Source organism: Choloepus didactylus, chromosome 21, assembly GCF_015220235.1.
Source record: "Choloepus didactylus isolate mChoDid1 chromosome 21, mChoDid1.pri, whole genome shotgun sequence".
In the NCBI taxonomy this organism is placed as follows: Eukaryota; Metazoa; Chordata; class Mammalia; order Pilosa; family Megalonychidae; genus Choloepus; species Choloepus didactylus.
This window is the reverse complement of record NC_051327.1, coordinates 22,028,218-22,055,183: the sequence shown is the minus strand read 5'-3', so window position 1 is coordinate 22,055,183 and position 26,966 is coordinate 22,028,218. Positions and strand designations below refer to the sequence as shown.

Here is a 26,966-nt window from a genome sequence, read left to right as displayed (position 1 = left end):
TCTGAAGCAGCATCTAGAATGAAATCCACCCACATGACAAAAAAAGAGCTGGGGGGAGGAGGGGCTGGGGAACATTCCAGGAAGAGAGAATAGCTAGTGCAAAACTCTAAGGTGGAGATGAGATTGGCACGTTGGAGAAGTGAATGCTACCTGGATTGGAAAAAAGTGACAGAGAGGTAAATGTGTATGTGTGTGTGTGTGTGTGTGCGTGTTTATTAGAGAAGTTGTAGATTTACAGAAAAACATGCAGCAAATATCAAGTTCCCATATGCCCCTTTCTCCATTATTAACAACTTGCATTAGCGTGGTACATTGGTTACAAGTGATGAAAGAATAGGCCATGGTTTACACTAGGGTTCACTATTTGTGTCAGACAGTCCTAGGTTATTATTATTATTATTATTATTCTAGTAACATATACATACAACCTAAAATCTCCCCTTTTAACAACATTCAAATATATAGTTCAGTGCTATTCACTGTGCTCACAATGTTGTGTTACCATTGTCACCATCCACTACCAAAACTTTGCCATCATCTAAAAAAGAAACTCGGTACAATTTAAGCTTTAACTCCTGTTCCAGTTTGCTAATGCTGCAAAATACCAGAAATGGATTGGCTTTTATAAAAGGGGTTTATCTGGTTACAAAGTTACAGTCTTCAGAAAATAAAGTGTCCAAGGTAAGGCATCAACAATAGGGTACCTTAACTGGAGAAAAGTCATTGGCATCCAGAAAACCTCTGTTAGCCGGGAAGGCATGTGGCTGGCGTCTGCTTGCTCCCAGGTTGCGTTTCAAAGTGGCGTTCTCCCAGGAGTTTTCTCTAGGCATCTGGGGGTATTCTCTTAGTTTCTCCCAGGCAAATTCTGGAGTAGCAAAATCTGCTTTCAATGGCCATCTTCAAAAAACGTGTGTCTCAGCTGCAGCTGCGAGCTCCTTCTCACTGAGCACTTATAGGGCTCCAATGATTTAATTAAGACCCACAATGAATAGGCGGGGCCACACCTCCATGGAAATATTCAATAAGAGGTCACACCCTAACCAAAGGTATCACTCACAGTTGGGTGAGTCACATCTCCATGGAAACAACCTAATCCCAATATCCCATGAGACCGGATTAAAAGATCATGGCTTTTTCTTGGGGGACATAATATATCCAACCTGGCACAACGCCCTACTCCCTACCCCCACTCTGGCCCTGGTAACCTGCATTCTAGTTTACAGTAAGGTATATGTGTTTTCAATTCAAATTTGCTTTTTCAGAATGAGAAAAGCTAAGTCCCCATGCTCCCAGTATATGAGCATTTGCACAAAACTGCTGTCATTGGCAAGGACCTCTTTTGTCACGAAATAGTGGAATCTTTGTGAATGTGCCCACCATGGCAGACACCCCCTCAGCAGGTCCCACAGTAAGTTCAGAAGAAGCAGTACCCGAGAGCCTTTTTTGGTTGTGGTTTTCAAAATCGCATCGACACTGTCACCTGCTAGTCTTACAAACTTTGTTAACACAGACAGGATCTTTGATTATTTAAACTCAGGGAGGTGCAAAAAGAGGGAACCTTGGTTCTCTGCCCCTGGAGAGGCTGATTTCCAGAGACAGCCAAGCCAGCTTTGCTTCAGGCAGGTGTTTGACGCAGCTGTAGCTGCAGCAGGGCTTTCCCCGAGAGCTGCTGACAAAACAACGGTGGCCGCCCCGCACCTCCTGAGTCATTCCTTCCTAGGGGCCTCGCTTTCCCTCCCTCTGAGCTCCACGATGTCTCAGAACAACTGTGTTAGTGGATTTTCAAGTTTACAGGAAACCAACAAACATATTTGAAGAGCCTAATATAAATGCCCTTTCGAGAGCACTCATACTTTTTTACACCAAGAGCACATCTGACTGTCCTCCTGTGATGGCTTTCATTGCAATCTCCTTAACTTCCACCTTGTGCACGTGTATGGAAGGCCTGCATGGAGCCCTGCATCTTCTGTACACCGACAGGCAGCCCCTGCACAGCACCTGGCACCTCACTTGTTCTTTCCTTTGACAAATACCTGCTGCCAGACAGCTGTGTGCCATGCACTGAGCTCGGGCCGGACTGCATTACCCTACACGTCGGCACAGACCCCAAAACTGACTGTTCTCAAAGACTTCTAAAGGGGCAGCAGGGTCATAATCCAGAAATTATTTTCACGTATGTAAGTGAAATGAGACCAAACACCTGGGTGAAGATTTGCATCCGATGATGATGAACCTGATCTTTCCATCCAATTCCAACCTCGGCAATCAAATCAAGGCCATTTGAGATATTTGCTGGGTTTTTGGTGGTTTGTTCATCTCTCGCTTTTCTGGCTCTGAACCACACTGCTTGGGCTGTGGGGTGTGAAAGGTTAAACCTCTGCTCTCTTCCCAGCAACTCTCTTGGCTGCCTCGCAGCAGAGGATGAAATGACCCCACTCTTGGCAAGGCAAAGGGAAGAGCTAAGATGAAAGGTGATCTGCAAAGAGAAGGCAGTGATTTTCAAGTTTAAATGAAACTCACAGACATACTTGAAGACCCTAATAATAATGGTGGTAATTATAAGTTCATGAGTGCAACTCACAAATGGCAAATGAAACCCAGTTGGCCAGATCTCAGGAGCTAAATGCCGGAAACCTGCTAAGGGAAAGAGAAAGCTGCTTCCACTCTAAAGCCAGGGGCCAAAACATCATTTCTCCCCAACACCCAAGAACACATAACCTTTTGGTTCTCAAGTGTGATATGTTTTACAGCCTGCGAAACCCAATAAGATTGCCCCAGAGTCCAAGTTGTGTTTCTGTTCGAATTTCAGAGGCATCTCCGGCTCTTGATATTCCCATCTGCACCTCACAGTTCCTTCTTTGTGTATGTTTCCTGGTGAACTTCAGCCTCATATCCCACAGTCCAAAAAAGAGGCAATTGCACCCAGATTGGAGTTTTTAAAAATCAGAAAGCGATTCCATGCTCGTTGGTGGGGGTCCCAGATGTCTAGTGCTGTCTTCCATTGGAAGATGGCTATTGTGGGACTTTGGAGTCTGGGTGGCCCCAGCCCTGGGCTCACACTGCCAGAGAGGCCCTGAAAGGACAGCAGGCACCCCAGGGCAGGGCTGGGGCTGGGGTGGAGCCACCCAGGGAGCCCCAGGGATCCACCTCCACAGCACTTAACTCCCTGCACCATGATTTTATAAATCCTAGTGTGCTCAGCATGGTCGTATGGCATTGTGTTAAAACTAGTTCTTAACGTAAACTTTAAAAGTATACTGTCATTTCCATATCCAGATCTTAGCATTTAGTGATTTTTTTTTTTTTTTTTTGATATATCTGGAGCTCCCAAAATTGCAAGTGGAGCCGCTTTTCTCCGCCTCTGAGAACCCTTTGGGGACAGCAGGAGGATGGGCAGGGAGGGGTCCAGCAGAGAAATCAATACCACCGGAGTTGTAGGTGGGGACAGCCCGCGGAGGGGGTGGATCTCGGGGCCTTCGGGATCCGTCCCGAGAATCACCGTAACTAATCGCTCTCTGCCCCGGGGCGTGCCCCGGCAGGTCGGCAACGCAAGGTGGGACGTCTCCAGCGGCCACTCCCCGCTCGGGCCGCCTGCCCCGCCCAGCCCGCCCGCTCTGTCCCACCTCCGCCCCGCCCACTCCCGCTTCGCCCCGCCCACTCCCGCTCCGCCCCGCCCCGCAGCTGCCCGTTCTCCTCAGGTGGGGCCGCCCCGCCCCCCGGGCCGCGCTGCCCCGCCCCCGCGTCGCCCCGCCCCCTCGCACGTCCCGCCTCCGCCCCGCCCCGCAGCCGCCCGCTGCCCTCAGGTGGGGCCGCCCCGCCCCGCGCGCCTCAGGTGGGGCCGTCCCGGGCGCGTCCGGCCGCGTCTCCTCAGCAGTTCGCGCTTCGCGGCGGCGGCAGCCATCCCCCGGGTTTTGGCTCTTCGGCTCCGGCGGAGGCGCGCGCGGCACTCCCGGGCGGACGGCTGTGGCGGCGGCCGCCTCTCGAGGGCCCCTCAGCCGCGCCCCGAGTCGGGCGGCCACGAGGCCCCGCCGCGGCGTCCCGCGCTCGCAGACCCGGCGGCCGCAGCCATGTCGCGGGGGCCCGAGGAGGTGAACCGGCTCACCGAGAACACCTACCGGGTGAGCCGGCGGGGGCGCGGGAGCACGGGGGCTCTGGGTTCGAGGGCCGGGGTCTCGGGTAGACCTCGGGCCCTGGGGGGCGGTTCGAGAGCCGGGGTTATGGGGTTCGGGGTTCGAGGGCCGGGGGCCTGGGGGGGCTCGGGGCTCCAGGGCTGGGGAGCGGGAGGCCCCCGCCGGCGGCTAGCGATCTTCGCGGAGGAAACTTGGGGAATCTTCCCCTGGAGGGCGAGGAGGAGACCGGGCGGGAACGTGCTCCCCTCCCCCGCGCCGCCTCCACCCGCCTCTCCCGGCGCCCGTCGGACTGCGCGTTTCACAGCAAAACCGAGGAGGGGGTGCGTGGAAGGAGGGGGCCGGGCGCTCCCCCGAGGTCTGGCTCGTCCCCGGGGGCGACCTCGTGCGCCCCAGCCTCTCCTTGGAATCGGCGCCCACGCCGGCGCGGCTGCTGTGGGCTTTAAGCTCTCGGAGACCAAAAAGACAAGCTCGAGTTTCTTGGGAGCAAATAATGCGCGCAGGAATGCAGGGGGGCGGCTGCCTGGTGATGAGGAGCCGCCAGGTGAGCCGGGCTTCTCCCCCGGGGCCCCGGGGCTTTCGGGGTGGGTTGGGGGGGCGAGTCTGCGCCCCGACTTCGGGCTCCTGCCCCCTTAGACCTTTTCACCGCTGCGAGTTGAACTCGGCCTTTCTACGTCGATTATTTTGCGAAGTTATTGCAGTCAAAGAGCGCTCGAGGTTTTGATGAAATTGGCCTAACCTTAGGGAATGCCTTGATGGTCTCTTAACTTGCATTTCTTAGGAGAGACTATTTCCAGAAACAGTCTTAGATTTAGGATTAGTGGCCAGCTTAGTAAGTGTAAGTACTTATAAATGAATTCCAGTTGAAATAAGATATGTGTTTAATCGTCTGCTATAAATAGAATACAAAACACCTTTTGTTTTAATTCGTCTAAGGCTCATTGAACCCTCAAGACTTCAAAGCTCTTTAAATTCATCAGTAGCCCTCTTTAAGGCCCACAGTATGGTCGTTTTAATAGATTTTTTTTTTTTAACCCTAAAATTTAGTTTCTGGACTTGGGAGGTCTGAGTGAGTTCCTGAAATCAGGAAGTTTATTGACTTTTATTGGGTAAGAATAAAAGAACCATGAAAATATTTCATAATCTATCCTTTGAAGTCTAAAAGATTGATTCCCTTCATCAGAGTACAAAAAGTGTGTACTGTGACATGTAAATCATACTACATAGGGAGATCTAGGAGGTGAGGCTGGAAGGGTTGACAGCACTTTTGGGCTCAGCAACCGTGACCAATTGTTTCTTATTCCCCTGTTCCCTTAATAGAAGACAAGTTTTTGAAATTCCAGAAATTGGAATGTTAAAAGCTTATATTTATGTTGAGATTGTTAATATGTAAATGGTCCTATAGATGGTGGGGAAAGAGGTGTGCGGTGCTGACAAAGTGTGTATGTAAAACATTCTTAGGCTTGGGGGTAGTAGCTACTTTGATGACTTCAGGGGAAAATTACATATAATTGAGGGATGCAGATCACTGCAAATTTGAGGTAGTGTCTAAGTATGTCCTGGGATACAAAAAACACGTGCGCACAGTTCCTCTCCCCCAAACGCTCTCAGATGCTCAGGAGTAAGTTGCTCTCTTTGCTCTTTATCCCACTTCTTCATGACTTTTAGTGATGACTCTTGGAGGGGGTGTACTTTAAGTGCATTGCAGTGCCATAAATGTCAACCACTTAGGCAGGTCATTTTACCAGAAGAAATGGGGCAGGAGAGAAACAATAGTGGATTTCATTTTGGTTATATGTTTTTATAGAACAGAAAGCAGTGTAAATCAGAGACCAGAACCTTATTACTTTCTATTCCCACGTGTCTTAAAGCGTGGTAAAGCTCACTAGATGTCTGCTGGTTGAAGTGCCATTTCTTCATTAATGTTTTGGGATCACATTTTTTATGTCACGGTGGTGGGCTAAGAACTTACAGTGCAAGACTATAAGTTTAAATAATCTATAAAATGAAGCTAAGATGGCTATTTTATGTTTTGGCAGTGATGGAAATGCACAATGAAATTTTGCATTCACAGCACTGATTGGACCTGAAATCCTTTCACCACATCCTCATTCACTTCTTCCCCACCCCACCCACCCATCAAAAGCTGAAAACAATTTAAGTTAATATGGTAAAAATCTGGCAGTGTTGGTGAATACAATCTCTTAAAAAGAGATTTCCTTTATATTACCTAGCAATCTACAGTATTTTACTAATAGAAACAACTCTTCAGGTGCTTTGCAAAAGCCACCTGCAAATGAGATTTTATGGCTTGCTGGTGTGGCTTTTAGATTTCGTTTTTTAAATACTCACATTTCTCCAACATTGAAATAAAGGAATAAATTCTTTAGATTATTAAGTAGTGTGATCCTCTGTATGCAGTATCAAATATTCCTACATATATGTTTACATGTTTGCTGACTTTTCTAAAATATATACTTAGACAAATGATTATTGGAGAGTCATCCTGATTCCCAGGAGGATTTGCATTTTACCACTTCACAAACAAGTGGCCTAATAACCCAAAAATGTCAAGTAATGTTACTGTTGCTAACAAAGATCCCTCCCCCTCCCCATATTTGAGTCTATAGTGTGCCTATAATTTGCCCTCAAAAGCTTGCTTGTGATTTTGCATTGTTTTGTGATGAGTACACACTAGTGGAAGAAATAAACTTAAAAAAAAAACACAAAACAAAGGCTTAATTAACAGTAGCCACAATCTTGCTAGAAGTTAGATCTATTAAAGTCTTAGGAAGTTGAGAAGTTGAAGAAGAATGGGTGTGGCATCCGGTGATGTCATACCTTACCTGTAAATCTTGATAAGGCAGCATTGAAGGAGGAAGTGACACTGAGAAGGGAGTAGGGGAAAGTCTTCATTTAAATGTCACCTTCTCAGGGAGACCTACTTAACTCTTTAAAGGTGCAGATTCCTCTACCCATCAATGCCCATACAATGCCCCCCTGTGCTACTTCACCCCTTTTTCCCCCATAGCAGGCAATACCTTTGAATATACTATATAAACAATCTATTTATTACGGTCGTCTGTCTACCCACCCCACTAGACTGAGAACTCCACAAGGGCAAGGAGCTTTGTTTTATTCTATTATAAACACTTAAAACAGTGCCTGACACATAGTAGGCGTAGGTATTTGTTGACTGAATGAACATTTATTAACGTTCATATACCAGGCTCCCTCATCCTCGCTTGCTGTTTTACAAGGAGCATTTTGTTTCACTCAATGGATATAAGCAGCCCTGTGAGTTGAACATGAATTTGTCTGTTTGTTTACCATTTTAAAATGGAGAAACTGAGGCCCAAAGACTGAGTAAGCAGCACCCACATGCCATTTACCATACCAGTCTGTGTCCCTCTCCTTTTAAAAAATGGACAAACCAAGTACATTTTCATAATTTGGTGATCTCCTATGTCACCAAACTTTTCTGTCAGTCTACATTCTGTTAATTCAATCATTGTTATTATGTTTTGAATGAATCTTTTTAAATAAGAAAATGAAGTTCAGTTTGTTCTTTTATTGGGTAAAGCAAGCAACCAAGACATGTGTACTGATTTTGTTTTTCATTTGTTTGTTTTTCAATAATTTTTAATTTTCTCAACTTGGGTTTAATTGGGGGTGTGTAAGTTAAAGTCCCTCCCTGATTTGTTTCTAGTGTGGACTACAATGTACAGGTCTTGGCTTTTGAAACTTTAAATTGCCTTTTTTTAAGAACCCTCTGTTAGATATGTTTATTCTATTCTTATACATTATTTGATATCTTAATCTTTTCCTAAAACTACTTTTTTCAGAAATGCTGATGGTAAAATGGGATTTGCTTAAGCCCAATTTGCTCTTGGTTCTGTGATGACTAAAAAGGGGAACAGCAGGTGCCAGGTAGCAGCAGAAAGGTTTGCCAGGTATTGAATATTAAATTTAACAGCCCCGTATTTTAGCTTCTTGTCTGGTAAAATGAAAATAGAAATCCAAACAATGGATGTATTTTTCTGTCATACATATTTTTTCTTGTTTGAAAAGAGATTTTAGAACTCTGATACTATCATTGCTGTGCAGAAAAAGCAATTATGAAATCAGAAAAGTGGGACCACGTGGACAAATGCTACTATCCACAAGTTTCTGGTGGTTTTGGGTTTTGTTTGTGACATTATTTCAACATTGGGCCTAATTCCAACCTCCTGGCCACAGAATGCATTTCTAATATAATGAGCCACAGCCATACCTGCCAGGGAAACCTAATGTGCATGGAATTGAGACAAATCATATTTGTGTTGTTTTTTTTATATTCCACATAGCAATTTATCCTGCAGTAAAAAACTAAATTTTATAAAAGCTGTAAAGTTAAATGTTAGTAAACAAACAAACAAAGGCACCCAGTGTTCTTTTTTACTTGAATTGCTCTTTTTCACTTTAATTATTATTCTTGTTATTTTTGTGTGTGTGGTAATGAAGGTGTCAGGGATTGATTTTGGTGATGAATGCACAACTATGTAATGGTACTGTGAACAATCGAATGTACGATTTGTTTTGTATGACTGCATGGTATGTGAATATCTCAATAAAATGAATATTAAAAAAAGTTAAATGTTAGTATAAATTATCTGTTGAAATGTGCAAATGTTTTTCTTTTCTTTTGTTTTAAAACATTTTATTGAACTACAGTATATATACAGAATAGTGTATTTCAGTGTGCAGCTCACTAAATTGTCACAAACTGAAAATACCTGTGCAACCAGCAACCAGATAAAGAAAACAGCCCATGTCGAGCGCCCCCAAAATTTTCCTCATGTCTCCTCCAGTCACCACACACCCCCACCCCTGCCCCACCAGGGGTAACCACTCTTCTGAGTTCTAACAGCATCAGTTAGTTTCACCTAATTTGTACTTTATATAAATGGAATCAAACAGTATGCACTTTTATGGGTCTGCCTTCTTTCACTCGAAGAGTTTGTCACATTCATCCAAGTGGTTGGAGTAATTGTAGTTGATTCGTTCTTGTTGCTGTGTAGATTGCCATTATGTGAATTTATCATAATTTATTTTTCTCATGACTAGTGCTCTGCTATGAATATTCTACTACACGTCTGATAGGCGTAGGCCATCATAGGAGTGGATTTGCTGGATCGTAAGGTATTTGAATATTTGGCTTTATAGTAGAAACTGCCAAGAAATTTTCTGAGGTGGTTATACCACTTCATTCCCACATTCCCACCAGCAATGTATGAGAGTTCCAGTTCTCCATCCTCGCCAACAATTGATATTTTCTGCCTCTTTATTTTAGCCATTCTGGTATGCAAATAAAAATTTTCAATTAAAAACAAAACAAACAAAAGTATTTACCCCAGGCCTGCAGGTAAATCTGCTATCTTGGTGAGGGACATCTGCAACTTCATAGGGCCCTGCCTACCACAGCTTTGGATCTGCCCCAGGAACATTTATGTCACAAGGTGGAACCAGGACTTGGGGAATGGGTTTGAGAGCAGCTGCAAGGTCGTGGTATTCGCTGGAGTAAGACGTAAATTTAAGTTTATTGGACTCTAAAACTATCATAACTGAGCACATCAAAAGGTTTTAATGTGTAAGGGATATTGGGGGCGTGGATGAGCTGTATTTAAACAAACTGGAAGGCTTGGTTGGGTGTGGTGTTCTGCTTAATTGAATTTTCTTGTATTAACAAATGGCCCCTTCCTTTTTTATCTAACTTTTCTTGAAAATCTACAGTCTTTATGGTTAAAGGAACATTAGACTACTATTTAAAAAGAATTTCAGTGAGTTACATTTTAATCAAGAGTTTTCAAGATTTAAATGTACTTTCTAAAGGAAATATTTTTAATTTGGGTCTTCTCCCCAGTTAGATTGTAAGCACTTAAGAACAAGTCTCCTAAATTATACTTCTCAGCATCTTCCAAGACCATTCGTATTTTATTTATTTCTTTGCTTGAGTGTGTTTAGTTGGTTTTAACCTGGTAGGTATTTTTAGATTGTATTTTTCTCTGATCCCAGAAAATTTCCAAATTTTCTATGAAAAATTACATTGAAAATAAGTCACCCGAATCCCACAACCTAGAAATAATACTGTGAACACTTATTGTCTCTTTCCAATATTTTCTCAGAACATCTGTCCATGTCAGTCAACAGTCCATGCCACCTCATGTCAGTGACTCTGCAGTACTCCGCTCTTGATTATAATTTATCGATCCTTCCCTGTTGTTGGACATTAAGATCGTTGCCAGCGCTTTACTATTAAAACACTGCAGAGACTGCAGTGAACATCATCGCATTTAAATCTTTGCACAAATTCGTGATGCTTTCCTTAAGCTAAATTCTCAAAAGGGAGTTGTGGGTCAAAGAGTAGGTACTTTTAAAGCATATTTGACACAAGCATATTGTGAAATGCTCTCCAGAAAAGCAAAACAAATTATCCTTTAACCTGCATTTTGTGGGAGTGCATCTTTCCCTGAACCCTAACTGATTAAGTGGATCTTTTAAAACCACTTCCTTTTTTATAGCACAGAGAGGGTTTTTGTTGTGGTGGCGGTTGTGGGTTTTTGTTTTTGTTTTTGTTTTACAGTTGTGATGTAGATTTAACATATATAGTAGCTTGTGGACATTGGCCAGGAGAATACCCGAGATTGCATGTCCATCACTCTTGGATATAATTTCCCCCATTTACTTTTTTCAGAGTAATTTCAGCTCTGTGGTCCTTCATACCTTGCACACTTTTATTCTTTCCCTCAGCCTTGATTTCATACTTTTGTTTTTTTGTGTGGGCTTTTTTTTCCCTGACCTTGAGTCTTTCTGTTTTATCATTATTTGTGTTCTGGTTGTAACAGCTGCCTCAAATCTTTGTTGGTAAAGGTGAGGCATGTGTAAATGAGATTAAAACATTGCTGATGTCTCTTTCAAAAATAAATGAAAAATATTATTAGAGTGTGTTTCAATCCAGGGAGCAAAGAAGACTGGGCACCGCTCCGAGACAATTGATGGCTCCTAGCCTCCTTGTGTCCTGGGGATGTTAGGGAGAACAGCAGATGGATAAAGGTGCCCTGGTGTTTGCTGCTTAAATTATTTTTCATTATATGGTATTTGGAGGCTAAAAAGTCCCACTGACAATAGTGATTTTTTAAAACCTCAAAGGCTGAGAGAGGGAGACTTCTCACTCATACTCTACCTTCTGGGGTGTTTACATTTTGGTTTGTAAATGGATTGCTTTTATAATGATTAAACTTAAACAAGCAGAAGTTGATTTATATATTCAATTTCAGTAGGTAAATTTTTTTTAAAAAAACTAAGCTAAAATTTGCCCTTTCTGTCTCTGTTCTCCTTTTTTTATTTTAAGGTTTTTAAAATAAACCTTAATTTTAAATATTGTTGATATTTAATAATAATACATTATTTTTACATATAGGAGTATACTTTTAACATTTCCTAACCTAAAACTACAAGTGCAACAGAAAATAATTCAGCAAAATTGAAAATACCCAAATTATATTTCTTACAGTTATCTCTTAAAAATCTTATTCCGATGTTGCAAGCAGCTGATCTCTTTCATGGTGCAGCTAGCTGTATACATCCAAGAACAACAAAAAGTACAGAAGCAGTAATAACTTGTCAAAATGGAGTAAGGAAAAAAGTTCAGTGATTAGAACACCTTGCCTAGAATCACACCCAGAAGACGGGGTGTGGGGTCAGAACAGGTCTCAGGATGACAAGGCTGACCACCAGCCACCCTCGGTGCTTCTCTTCCAGCTCCGCAGAGAAGACCCATGCTGGGGAGTTAGAGGAGGGAAGTCCCTGCCTGGGGAGAGCCGGGAGCAGGAGGCCACCCTGGTCATCTTCATTCATATGCCCATCAGATACGATGCCTGAAACCTACTTTAACAGACCAGTACCTTTCTGGCTACAGAAACTCAGAAGTGAAGATTTAAAGCCAAAGTGATGGAGAATGTGAAGTACAGTGGACATAATGAAAGCACATTGAGAAAGTAGTAAGAGAAAATCAGAAGGAAAATCACGACAATGATTCCTCATACTTAAGTGCTGCGGTTCTAATGCAGAGCAGAAGGGTCTGTCTCAGAGGGTCTGGTTAAGGAGGTTCGCTAGAATTACTCCAGACACTATTATAAAGAACTAACAGACTAAAACAGAATGTCACTTGCTATGTGAAGTCACTGTGCTTTGATCTGGTAAAGTTCCGGTTACCTGTTAGGTACTTTGGGGCTTTCGAAACAAATGCAACCTAGAGGCATGAGATGTACTTTCCTGTAAATTCCTTGCTTGCTTTTTATTCCATGACACACCTTTTAAAAATAGGCAGGCAAGAACACTTGACCAAATAGTCCACTGTTTATCTGGTGACAGCGATTTTAAACCCAGGGAACTAATCAGTTACTGTTTACTTAATATATACCATTTATCTGTGATAAAGTTAGATATTTCTAAGTGATATTCAAGTAATAAAGATGTTTGTGTTTCTCTTGCACTGGGTAATTCTGAATCACCTTTCCAGGTTTTTCCATAACTGTCTCCCATGCATTTTCAAGGGCTCTTTTCTCATTCCTCTTTTGTGTTTCCTGTGTCCAGAATAGGGCCTGGCTCAATGTAGGCATATAATAAGGGTTGGACAGATACATGTATTTTTATGTCATTTCAAAGGCTCAATATGAAAAGGATTTTACAGAGTTAGTGGAATGAAACACAAATGCACACATCATTTAGCACATGCCGTGATTTCCACAGTGGAAAATACCAGAAAGAGGCACATTTTCAGATTCTGCTTAAAGTATCACTTTTTAAATTTCCTCTGAAGTTATGGTGTTTTGTAGTTGTCTAGGTACTACTTGGATTGTTTTGTAATCTTTAAAATAAGAACAGGTACCTATACCAACCAAGCAAAAATGGATACTGATATTTTTATCAGAGTTGGAATTTCATGAAGTGATTTTTATCTCAATCATAAGTACTCCTCCCATCGTTGAAGTCCAGGGTCTAAAAGTTGCTCGAGTTCTGCAGTGAGGTTCCCAAATCCCCTGCCAGACAGAGGCCATTGTGGACCAGACATTGTTTTAATGTCTGATGGCTCCCTAATTGCCAAGACTAGGAATGGCTGCTTTCAGCCTCTGAAAGCTTCCATGGCATTGCCCCATAACTATACTGCCTTGAACCCAGTATAATTGTCAGTGTTTAAACTACAAGGAAAAGTGGTTTCAAATCATTCTATCCATAGGCAAATGTAAAATTTTGTTTGGTATTTCAAATGGAATGAAATTTTCTAGTTTCAAACCAGGTTATGGATGAAGAAGGGAAAGAAAGAATAAATCCAAACCAGTGTTTGTCATAGTGAAAGTTTATGGAGAATTTTTTCTGTGGGCTGAAAAGGCACCACAAGGATTTTTTGCCTGGAGAAATATTTGCTAAACTCCCTGCTCACTCCTAGCTGTAAAGATAACTGCTAATCCAGCAGATTTGTCCCTCAAAAACTAGGTTATCTTTTTCTAATAATGGGTTTCTAATAATGGTTTTCACTCTAGAAGGGGATTTGCTGCATACAGCTAAGTGGGCATAAATGCTTTGCAGATCAGTAGCATTTTTCTAGTTAGTTCTGGATCAGTGTTCTCAAAGAACAGCAGATGACCTGCATCTCAATAAATCTGGTTGATGGGCAGAAATAAACAAGCTGGAAACAACCAAGAAACATACAATTCTGTGGCCATTGCTTAACACTAAGGATTTAGATGCCTTGAATCCTTAGCAGCATGGAACATGAGTCAAGGGCTTTTTATTGTTCCTTTTTTTAAAAATAGCTTAATTGAGGGATAATTTATATACCATGGAATTCACTCATTGTAAGTGTGCAATTCAACATTTTAGTAAACCTGCAGAATTGTGCAAACATCAGCACAATCTAATTTTATGATATTTCCATCACTCAACACAGATCCTTCATCCTCTTTGCTATCATTCATTATTCCATTCCCACCCCCAGCCCTGGGCAACTACTTGTCTACTTAAATTTAAATCGTCTCCATTAATTTTTCTTTTCTAAACGTTTCATATAAATAGAATTATACAATTTGTGTTCTTTTAGGTCTGGCGTCTTTCACTTAGCATAATGTTTTCAAGGTTCTTCAGTGTTGTAACATGTATCAGAACATCATTCCTTTTTATAGCCAAATAATACTCCATTATATGTATAGAGCACATTTTGTTTATCCACTTGTCCACTGATGGTCACTTCAGTTGTCTCCAACAAGGTGCCACAGCACTCCTAATGGCACATTAATGTCTAAAACTTTTAAAATAACTTAAATGACAACTGGGAAAAAACTCAGCATTGGGAAGCAATCTTCCAAGGAAAGCCCTGACCTTCCAGCTTCTAGAAGCCTGTTACAAACTTACCAGGGGAAGGGCTGAGCCTCATGGCTTTGCTGACCATGGGTTGGAGAACTGTAGCTTTGAGCTAATGAAGCTGCAGGCAGTGGCCCCATTACCTTGTGTCGCTGCCATGGCTAGTTGGTCCATTGGGTCATTGTGTCTGTAGTGAGTTTTGCAGACAAGCTGACTGAGATAGAGCCACATCTGTGGCACATACATCTCTGACATGATAAAAGTAACTGCTGTTGCAGAGCATACTGGGGCATTGGGTGTTACAGGCACTGTTCTTGGTGCTGGGGATGCAGTGACAGGTAAATTAAGGTCCTTGCTCTTAATTTACATTCCAGTAAACAGAAGGATAAGAACTCTGAGAAAAGAGAAGCAAAGAGCAGGGCTGGCGAGAGGGAGGCTGAGGTGCTGCCATCCGTGGGAGGAGGAGGGTTGAGGCAGCAGGCTCTGAGGGTGCTGTCCAAGCTGAGAGCCAGGTGCGATGGATGTCAAGGAGAAGCGTGTTCAGGCAAAAGTAGAGGTAGGTCAGAAGCCCTGCGGCAGGCTTGGATTTGGTGTGTTCAGAGAGCAGCGCGGAGACCAGCGTACCTGGAGCTCAGTGACTTGCAGGGACCGATGGCCAGGGACCAAGCATGCACTGAGAGTACAACTCAAATCCAGGAAGTGTTTAGGCTTTTGATGCCTCCTACTAGTTGTTAGGAGGCAAAGAACACTGGTGATATTTATCTATGATAGATGTGAGAACTGAGGATAAAATCACTAAATTTTAACATATTAAGAAACCACCCTTCAAACCTCTTCCCCTGCATAGACATTTTCAGTCACATTTACTTTTTTTAGTGCTGACAAGGGTGATTAAAAATAAGTAGTTACTATTTTTCACCCATCAGACAAAAAATTGAGAGTACCAAGTGTTGGTGAAGATGTGGGGAAAATAGTACTTGTCATACAGTGGTTGCAGGAGTGTAAATTGCTACAGCTACTTTATCCACGGTATCTGGCAGCATCTAACAAAATTTAAAAATTTGTCTCATACCCCATGTTCTAGTTTGCTAGTGCTGCCATAATGCAAAACACCAGAAGTGGATTGGCTTTTATAAAAGGGGTTTATTTGGTTACACGGTTACAGTCTTAAGGCCATAAAGTGTTCAAGGTAATGCATCAACAATCGAGTACCTTCACTGGAGGATGGCCAATGGTGTCTGGAAAACCTCTGTTAGCTGGGAAGGCATGTGGCTGGCGTCTGCTCCAAAGTTCTGGTTTCAAAATGGCTTTCTCCCAGGATGTTGCTCTCTAGGCTTCAGCTTCTCTCCAAAATGTCACTCTCGTTTGCTCTTGGGTCATTTGTCCTCTCTCAGCTTCTCCGGAGCAAAAGTCTACTTTCAAAGGCTGTCTCCAAAATGTCTCTGTAAGCTGAAGTTCCTCTCTCAGTTCCAGTGCGTTCTTCAAAGTGTCTCTCTTGGCTGTAGCTTCTCTTCAAAAGTTCACTCTCAGTTGCACTGAGTTTCTTCTGTTATGTCAGCTCATTTATATGGCTCCACTGATCAACTTAGACCCACCCTGAATGGGCGGAGCAACACCTCCATGGAAATTATCCAATCATAGTCATCCCCCACAGCTGGGTGAGGCTCATTCCAAAGAAACACTCAAAGAATTACAATCTAACACTGATTACATCTGCCCACACAAGATTACATCAAAGATAATGGCTTTTGGGGAACACAGTCTATTCAAACTGGCACAACCCATGCCCCAGCAATTCTATTTCTCAGTAAATTCTTATCTGTGTGCACAAGGAGCTATGCACAAGGCATTCATTGCTACATAGTTGGAATTAGCAAAAACTTGTCAACCATCTAATGTCCTTCAGTAGAAAAATGGAAGTATAAAATGTAGTGTATTTGTTTGATGGGTATATTGATCAGAGAAATAGAACTAGTAGGATATATTTACTAAGAGATTATTTCAAGGAAGTGGCCTATGGATTGTGGGGGCTGGCAAGTCTAAATCTGTAAGACAGGCTGGTGTCCTGGAAAATCACTGGCAGGAGGTGGCACTGCATTTCACAAGTGGAATTTGTTTTTCTTCAGGGAAACCTCAATTTTCATCTTAAAGCCTTTCATCTTATTGGACGAGGCCCACCCAGAGAATAATCGTGTTTACTTAAAGTCAACATAGATGTTAACCACATCTACAAAATACCTTCACAGCAACACCTAGATTAGTGTTTAATAACTGGGTACTATAGCTTGGCCAAGTTGACACAGAAAACTAGCCATCGCAATGAGATACCATTCAGAAGTTAAATAGGAATACTCTCAGTCGATATATATCAACATGGACAGGTCTCAGAAGCATAGCATTGAATAAGAAAAAAGTAAGATGAAAGAATGAAATGTAGGATTATACCATTTAAATTTTTTAAAATGCACAAAGCAAAATTTGTGCATGGCTAAATTGATGTGTGTATGAAAGTATAAAATTTAAGTATTAAAATCTTAATTAGCAGTTCCCTGTGAGGAGGAAAAAGGGAGATGAGACTTGGATAGAAATGTTAAAGCATCCTGTAGTTTTGTCTGTAGTGGTCCAATTTCTTTTCAAAAGTAGAAATGAATATGACATTGTTAATTCTTTTGGTGGGATTAAGGATGCATATAGAGTTTTTTTGTTTGTTTTTGTTTTTGTTTTTAAGGAAAGGAAAGAGGATGGGGGTGGTCAGAAATATGTTTGCCCAGGCAGAAAACATATTTGGTCCATATTGTGATGCTATTAGAAGGTTAATTATATCCATCAAAAAGCAAATATTGTAGACTCCCAAAATTCCTCATACTAAAATAGTGCTTTGATATTTTAAAAGCATTTTCATTTCACTTTATTTCACAATTTGAGGAACTTGTATTGATGCCTGAGTGGGTGAGCTGTGTCAAAGGCCTTGGTGGCTCCAGCTCTTGCTGGCTGTGGAACCTCAGCAAGGTTTTTTTGTGTGTGTGTGTGCATGTGTTTCATTTTGTTTTTTAAATTAGAGAAGTTGTAGGTTTACAGAACAATCATGCATAAAATATAGGATTCCCATATACCACCCCACCCCCAGCACCTTGCATTGGTGTGGAACATTTGTTACTATTGATGGTACCACATTTTTATAATTGTGCTATTAACCATAGTCCATACCTAGGGTTCGCTGTGTGGTGTAGCTCCATGGATTTTTTTTTTTTTTTTTAATTTTATTCTGTTGCCATAAATACAATCTAACATTTCCCTTTTAATCATACAGGTGTATATTTCAGTGCTGTTGGTAGTACAACACTGTAAATGTAATTGTAACCACCATTCATTGCCAAAACATTTCCATCATTCCAAATGGGAACCCCATACGTTTTTAAGGTTTAACTTCCCGTTCCCTATACCCACCCCATCCCCTGGTAACCTATATTCTAGATTCTGACTCTGTGAATGTGCTTATTCAAATTGTTTCAAAACAGTGAGTACATATAGTATCTATCCTTTTGCATCTGACTTATTTCACTCAACCTGATGTCTTTGAGGCTCATCCATGTTGTCACACGTATTAAGACTTCATTCCTTTTTATGGCTGAATAATATTCTATTATATATATATATCACATTTTACTTATCCATTCGTCAGTTGATGGGCACTTGGGTTGCTTCCATCTGTTGGCAGTGGTGAAATAATGCCGCTGTGAATATTGGTGTGCAAATATCTTTTTGAGTTCCTGCTTTCAATTCTTCTGGGTATATACCTAGTAGTGAGATTGCTAATGTGCCGGTTTGAATGTATTATGTCCCCCAGAAAAAGCCATATTCTTTGATGTAGTCTTGTGGGGCAGATGTTTTGGTGCTGATTAGATTTGCATGGAAATGTGCCCCACCCAACTGTAGGTGATAACTGATAAGATATTTCCATGGAGGCGTGGCCCCACCCATTCAGGGTGGGCCTTGATCAGTGGAGCCATATAAATGAGCTGATGGGCAGAGGGAACTCAGTGCAGTGCAGCTGTGAATGACATTTTGAAGAGGAGCTACAGCCAAGAGGGACACTTTGAAGAAAGCACAGGAGCTGCAGATGAGAGACATTTTGAAGATAGCTGTTGAAGGCAGACTTTTGCTCCGGAGAAGCTGTGAGAGGAAAAATGCCCCAAGAGCAACTAGGAGTGACATTTTTGAGGAACTGCAGCCTAGAGAGGAATGTCCTGGGAGAAAGCCATTTTGAAACCAGAACTTTGGAGCAGACACCAGCCACGTGCCTTCCCAGCTAACAGAGGTTTTCCAGACACCATTGGCCATCCTCCAGTGAAGGTACCCGATTGCTGATGTGTTACCTTGGACGCTTTATGGCCTTAAGACTGTAACTGTGTAACTAAATAAACCCCCTTTTATAAAAGCCAATCCACTTCTGGTGTTTTGCAATCTGGCAGCATTAGCAAACTACAACAGCTAGGTTGTATGGTAGTTCTATAGTTAGCTTTCTGAGGAATCACCAAGCTGTCTTCCATAGTGGCTGTACCATTTTACATTGCCACCAGCAATCAATCGGTGTTCCTATTTCTCTGCATCCTCTCCAAAACCTGTTTTTGTTGTTGTTGTTTGTTTGTTTGTTCATTTTTAATAGCAGCCCTTCTAATGGGTGTGAAATGGTATCTCATTGTGGTTTTGGTTTGCTTTTCCCTGATGGCCAATGATGTTGAGCATCTTTTCGTGTGCTCTCTGGCCATTTGTTTATCTTCTTTGGAGAAATGTCTGTTCAAGTCTTTTGCCCATTTTAAATTGGGCTATTTGTCTTTTTGTTTTGTTGAAGGATTTCTTTTTGTATTCTGGATATTAATCTTTTATCAGATTTGTGGTTTCAAATATTTTCTCCCATTGTTTAAGTTGTCATTTTACTTTCATGATGAAGCCCTTTGAGGAACAACAGTTTTTTATTTTGATGAGGTCCCATATATCTATTTTTTCTTTTGTTGCTTGTGTGTTGGGTGTAAAGTCTAAGAAACCAATCTTAACATAAGGACGTGGAGTTGCTTCCCTACATTTTCTTCTCCGAGTTTGATAGTTCTGGCCCTTGTAGTAAGGTATTTGATCCATTTTGTGGTGTGAGGTAGGGGTCCTCCTTTTTTTGAAAATGGAGATTCATTAAGGTTTTTTAAGTTTAACAACTTAAAGCTTTGGGGGCCTTATCTGTAAAATAGGAATAAGGGAAATGATAACCACAATGTCAGGATTGAATGACATGGTCCACATAAAATGCTATGCATAGAGCCTGAAACAATGGTAGCATCTATATGTGTTAAAGTGTATCTCGAGTGAAAACAATAAAGTGAATAGAATGCTTTCAAGTGAATGGAGCAGATAGTCATAACGCCTTCAATTTCTTTTGTACTGCACACTTCTATGGAGGTTTTTGTATTCATGATCTCTTTCATCCTGACACTGACACTTTGAGGCAGGAACCTATATCATTTATTTTCATGTCACAAAGAGGAAGTATAGGTACCTGGAGACATCTGTGTAAATTGTATTGTTCATCTGTTTGAAGAGTTGTCAGTGTTTTAGAGTTTTTTTTCCTTGCAATTATAAGTGCTACAATTGATTCAGTATCTACTAAGTGTCAAGTGCTTTGAATAGCAGGTAGTAAGTGCTCCATAAATTTAGTTATGTCATTGAATCCCCATACCCCTTATGGAGGTGAAAATTATCTTTATTCTCATTTTACAGAGGCTCAGAGAAGTGATGTGATTTGCCCAAGGATTGAAGAGCAAAATTTTGTTTATGCCATGTATCCCAAACCCCGAGGTCCAGTGTTAATACTGATGGCCTGTTACAAATTATCAATAATGCCAATTGATACATAATACAGCTTGATAGTTAATACAATAAATGATATAGATTGAAGAGGAGCCAAAACATTGTTCATACTTGACTGACAGGAAGCATTTTTGTGTGTTTATATGTTTCTGATCTAACAATACGTCAAACAAAGACATCTAAATTGCCTAATTTTCCTTTACTTGGCTCATGCTCCTTATCCATGATGGGTATGAACAACATGACTCTTCTGACCATTTGTTAGCCCATAAGCAGCTGTCTTTTCACCAAATTTGCTTACTAAGACTTGCCTTAAAAGCAGAGGAAGTAATCACGTATTGGTGCCGTTAGTTCAGGAGAAGCAGTTTCCAATAATGCCAGGAAAGGAGGAAGCAAGATTTTCTATGATAACTTTCTGTAAGTATTCTCAAACAGTTAACTTTTGTTACAGCTTCTCTTGTCATGTGAAATTAGAATGTGCATTGATTAGTATAAACATTTATGACATTGCTATATTTGTGAGATTGTATAAAATAAAATAATACCTAAAACCTCAAGGATACATAGAATACCTGAATCAGTTTATAAAACTCCAGATTTACTTGGAGATTCCTAAATCATTTGACAGTTTACTCCAATATAGATATTACCCACATTTTTAAGCTGAGAAAAATAAAGCACTTGTTATGTCAATTTATCCTTGCTCATGCAGAGAACTGGAAAGAGAAGTTAATTCTTTGAAATTTAAAGTCTGCTCAGTGTAACTCTCTGGCTAGTCATAATTGCATTAATTTATGTTCTGTAGTCTGTAATTTGTATTGATAAAGGTGTTCATTTTTCAAAATTGTAAAGTCCAAATGCTAAGGAAATTAAAGGCATCATAAGATTGTAATTCAATTTAAAGTTAAGACGGGAAATCCATGATAGAAACTGATTAGCTGGAACTCTGGTGGAAAGTGCTTATAGGTTCTGAGTGGCCTCTAGTCTTCAACCTTTTATGTGGAATATCTAATTACTAATTCTCCAAAGCTGAGATTTACCTGTAGAACCAATCCCTTTTCAGGTGAGACTGCCAGTCTGTTAGCTTAGAATTTATTTTGTAACCATAGCTACCCATATTTTTCTGAATGGAAATGACACTCATTCTGGTTGAAACTAGTTTGGCAAATTATCCTTGTTGCCAGGCATAACTGGGAAAATATATAGTAAGCTTTTGTTACTCTTTCTAACAAAATGGTGCTTCCTGGCCCATTCGTATCTTTTATAATTCATTTGGTCTTTATACTTGTATCTTAAATCTTCTGGTCTCAGAACCAAACTTCTTTAATTGTATTTATTCATCACTACTGGTGAGTCTTTCTCCATTTTAGGCTCTGGAATGAGGTAAGTCTTACGAAGCCTTGCCAAGGCTTGACCTTTGACTCACCTGCTGCCCTTGCCTGAAACATGGGATCCATTCGATTCACAGGCATATTCACTGCTGCTATAGAATTTTACAGATTGTGGAGTAGAAAGACAGCACTGCTTTTTTGTTCTTGGTTTTAAAAATGCATGTATTTCAACTAAAAAAAACACCTACTTTTTAATGGGCAGGAGCCCCTGTGAAAATGGATTTTCCACTCTTCAAAGAGGCCAAAATTTCTGGGGGGGCAGGATTTCTGTAGCTGGACCTAAATAATAAAGAACTGAAGTACATATGTTGCATTTTCAAGCTTAAAACTCTTGTATTCTTTTCTATACAGCTAAATACAGTCTCAAATCTTAAACTCTTTTCCCCAGTAGAATCATTTGGATGGTGATTTGTGATTGGTACTAACTTTGAAAATTCTCATTAACTCATTGTTCTTGGTATTTTAAGATGTAATGTTTGTGAACTTTTCAAACATTATATCAAGACACAAAATTATGTTTTCCCCCTATTTGGATAAGCTGAACTAAGGAATAATCTTAAGAAAGAACACAGATTTGGGCTTCTTTCTGTGACTGCTTGTACTTTATAGGACAATGTTAGCTTTTTATCAGATAATTTCCTTCGCTGTACATTATTCTTACCATCCAAACTCAGCCTCATAAGGATATTATAAGAATTTTAAATAAGATATCTTGAAAATAGTTTTATCCTTTTAGGGAAAAGTAGCCATTTTCTAATGAGATTTTAGATTTTTAAAATTATTGAAAATCTCATATATTGCTGATTGGAATATAAATTGATGGAGCCACTCTGGAAAGCAGTTTCTTACAAAGGTAAACATGCACCTACCATATGACGCAGCAGTTGCCCTCTTAGAGATTTATCCCAGAGGTTAAGGATTAAAGATTAAGTTAGATGCATTGGAAGGTAAGCGAGTGAGAAATTGAGGCTGTTATCCCGGGAAGAGCAGAGGTGCTGGCCAGGGAAGGAAATGGATCTTTACCACATTCCTTGCATTGCAGTGACCAGTATTTACAAAGTCATGATAAAGTAACACTGACTGTTACTATCGATTTACCCAAAAATTGCAATTTAATTATATAAGAAGATTGGGGAGGGGAGAATGGTGGTCTAGAGAGCTGAGTCCTCATCTACTGTAGTAGAAAGCCAAGAGTTGTTCAAAATTGAGAAATTAAGCAAAAGTACAAACATCTTATCAAGAACATTGGCAATAAGTACAAGAATAACAGCTGAGTTGAAAGTGCTGTTGGAAGTGAGATTGGGGTGGGCACGGGTTGAGGCAGGTGGCGTTTTTCATTATCTGTGAATGTTGGGTGGTTTTTCATTCTTTTATTATCTGGTCATCTGCAAACAACACATTTTGGGAGGGTTGGCGATGAGACTTAAGTACCTATTTTGTATGATTAATACTGCAGAGCTCACTGTTCATAGAGGAAACAAATATATACAGTCACTAGTGTTCTAAGTCAAGAAGTCAGCACCATAGGAATGGATGGTTCTCTTTACTTCAGATTCAAGATATTTTAAATTTAGACCACTGTTCTAAATAAGTGCGTGTCTTATACTTGTCACAGCATTTGTCTCTAAACTTAGGAGTTTCAGGTAATCTGGGAATGATATTTTTAAAAATGAAAACCGAGGCCGGGCTTGTGTGGCGCCTGGAGTAGGGGTTCTAGATCCTGGCCGTGAGGTGAAGATGAGGAACCTGGGGCCATGAGAGGTGAAATGATGAGTTATCCAAGTCACACAGCCAATTAAGTAGCAGAACTGGGATTAGAACTCAGGTTTCCTGCCTCCCAAGATTGTTAAAATGAGTTTGTGGAAGCAAATACCCAGTGACTTCTTAAAGCAAATTATAGGGCAGCCAGTTGTGGTAAAATTAAATTCTGGAGTGGATTATCGAGAAATTTCAAAGCGAATAATGGAGAAAAGTATATAGAAGAAAGCAAAGGCTCCCCAAATTCTACCATCCAGAGATAATCAGTCTTAACAATTCAGACCTCAGTGTATATAGCTGGAGATTGGCAGGCTTTTTCATAACTGGGACCATGGTATACATGCTGTTTTGCAACCTTTTTTTTTTATTATTATTTTTTTACACTAAATACATTTCTTTGATAATATAGTTTTTTAATGGCTATATGGAAGTCAGTTGTGTGGATGTACCATACTTTTGTTTTTTGCTTATTTTTAACCTATGTCCTATTAATGAACATTTAAGTGATTACCCATATTTTCCCATTATGAACAACTGTGGTCCTTTGACATGTGTCTTGAGAACTTCTGCAAGTGTGTCTTTAGAATAAATTCCCAGGGCTGGGATTTCTGAGTAAAAAGAAAAAACAAAAATGAAAACCACGACAGGCCTAGGGGATAGCACATCATGAAGTCCGCGAGGGAGAAACAGTGTCTTCGCATCACGGTAGTGATTCCAGAAACAATGAGTAAACAGAGCCCCGGAAGCAGCACCGGGATCCTGTCAACAACGCCTACCCCACCCCCTCCTGTGGTAACTGGGCAGAGCAAAAATGAAATCTCTGAGAAATTTCTATTAGATTGATAGACATATCATTAGCCATGTAATTATGGTTGTGGGCCTGTTTCTTAACACTAGAATGGTAACAATTAACCTACTTAAACCCAAGAAGGAGCAGAGCTTCTGGACTCCCATGCCCTGTGGTGTGTGCTTTGCGACAGGGACGGGAATGTCTGCTCTGTTTACAGTGGGGTCTCGGCAGCCCTGGGCAGCTGGAGAACTGCCAGGGTTCCGTGTACCTTGCCACACGTGAGCGTTCCTGTTCTGTCCACCAGGTAAGGAAATCTAAATGGTTAATTATTTTAAAATCAACATTCATTATTTTGTACACTGTACTTTGAAGCATACATACCTAATCTAAGCCGTACTGTGACAAAATCTAAAGGTTACTTGGTCTACTCTTTGTCTATTTTATTAATTTGTTTTGTTTTGATTTGTTTGTCAGAATGTTATGGAACAGTTCAACCCTGGGCTACGAAATTTAATAAACCTGGGAAAAAATTATGAAAAAGCTGTTAGTGGTAAGTCTATTTTCTAAATTTATAAATAGTAAAGCACATAGAAAAGCTGTTCAGTAAATATTTAATTATTTTTAAATGCTTAATATTGAATTTTTAAAATATCTTTCAATTGGTCGAAATTATTTATCATTTAACCTATGGAACCTTGCAATAAGAGAATATTAGTGTATTTGGAATGTGTAAATTGAATAGTAGTGGGACTGCTATAAGTTGATGTATTCAACTATCAAATCATGCTTCTTGACATAGCTCAAGATTTTATATCATTGCTTTAAACATTTTCTATTTTTAGATTAGCTATTAATATATAAAAAAATTTTAAAAAAGCAATAAAAAAACATTTCAAACAAACCAAAACTCTACTTTTTTTAACCCAATTCTTTGTGAACCAGTTACATATATGAAATGTATACTTAAAATATTTCTTATATGCTAGTGTCCTGCAGCATAAGAATTTTCTTTTATTTACAGAGAAGATTTTCTTGCCTTTAAATATATTACTTTTGATAGCAATATGAGAAGTAATATTTTTGGCCTGAATGGAAAAACTTCTAAATTAAAGGTTGTATTTAGATTCTCATGTCAAAATAAGCGTTTTATTTTTAATGAATTACAGTATTGGTATTATAGAGGTGTTAGCTAGTTTGAAAGGTTTCATTTGAGGAAGGTGATACAAGTCTACACATGCATTTCCCTATTAAATGGTGAATATGATTACATGCCTTAATGGTCACCTTAAAAGCTTAAAATGTTAATGATCACCAAGTTGTAACATGGTCAAAATAATTCTGCCTGTGTAGGAAGTATTATACCCAACCCTTCAGACCCCAATTTTATCCTATATATCGGTTCACTAAAACAATTAACCAAAGTAGGAATTTTACTTTCTAACTATTACAGATTTGAAGGAGGTTTCAATTTTTCTGTCTTTTACATTTTTCTCTTCCACCATACCTCACCTTTGATTGCTCCCCGTTGATATTTTGAAAATAAGCCTGTGGCCTCACCCACCCTCCCTAAGAGCGTGTCCCAAGGAAAGGGGGCATGCTAGTTAGACTTTGGACTTGGCTTGCCAGGGAACACTATTGTAGTCACTGGAAAAGTCAAGTCCTTATTTACTTTTCTTCTGGATCTCTGTGTTATTTGCCAGACATTTTCCAAGTCAGGAAATGCACCCAGTCTGGGGATTTTCCTCCCTTGTCCTCCAGCAATATCAGTGACTTCTGGTGCCACCCCTCCTTCAAGGAGCAAGAGGCTTGTTTTGGAAGTCTTGCATTGCTGACTCTCCCTTATTGATTAGTTTGTCATAAAGCCACAGAGCCATTGCTTAGATGTCCCTGTGAAGGAAAGCATTGTGACCTGCGGTAGGTTTTTTTCTTTCTAATATGAGCTGCCTTTCTGAGGCAGTTTTGCAAGGTGAGTCACTGAACTGCCAGCACCTCAGCCTCCTGCCAACAAGACTTCCTTCCAAAGGGCTGGCTGCCAGGCCTCTGTCTCTTACCACTTTAACACCTTCAGGGGGTTATTCTGCGTCCATAAGGGATACCCAGATTTCTGCAGGCCACCTGGTTGTACTTTGGCTGAAGCCATTGAGAAATTCAGATAAATTCATAAAGCCCTTGTTGTACCTAGTATGTGCAGTGTACTTCGGAATCAAGACTTGTAAGAATCTGTAGTACAGTTGAGGATTCCCGGTGAGCAGTCAACAGTTAGGTCACAGTGCAGGGCAGTATGTGAATGGCCAGTGGGGAGCGTGGTATAGACCCTTGTCACAGGAATTCAAGCAGTGGGGGTTGGTGTGGAATGGAGCAGGCAGGAGGTCTTGGAGGGGCTGAGCTAGCTGACAGACTTCAGGTTTTAGCAGGCAGACACTGCCTACAGTGCTTCAGGCAGAAAAGATAGTGCCTGAGCCAAGACCCCAGGGTCCACACTGACATGAGTGAGAAGCTGTTGGGGTATGGTAAAATATAAGGAAGGTCAGATTATAAATGCATTTGAATGCATCAGTTATTTGTTGCTCATAACAAACTGCCCCAAACTTGATTGCTTAAAACAATATTTATTAATTCCCATGGGTCTGTAAAGGCAGGGCAGTT

General features: G+C 40.7%; 1 protein-coding gene across 1 annotated transcript in view; it reads left to right on the top strand.

The window, feature by feature from the left end:
- Positions 1 to 3,833: 3,833 nt before the first annotated feature.
- Positions 3,834 to 26,966, top strand: part of BAIAP2L1 (BAR/IMD domain containing adaptor protein 2 like 1) — a 96,722-nt gene continuing 73,589 nt past the window's right edge. The window contains exons 1-2 of the mRNA XM_037813543.1: positions 3,834 to 4,118; positions 24,795 to 24,870. Coding sequence (XP_037669471.1) covers positions 4,068 to 4,118; positions 24,795 to 24,870 — 127 coding nt within the window. The 5' untranslated portion in view covers positions 3,834 to 4,067. The remainder of the gene's footprint in view (positions 4,119 to 24,794; positions 24,871 to 26,966) is intronic.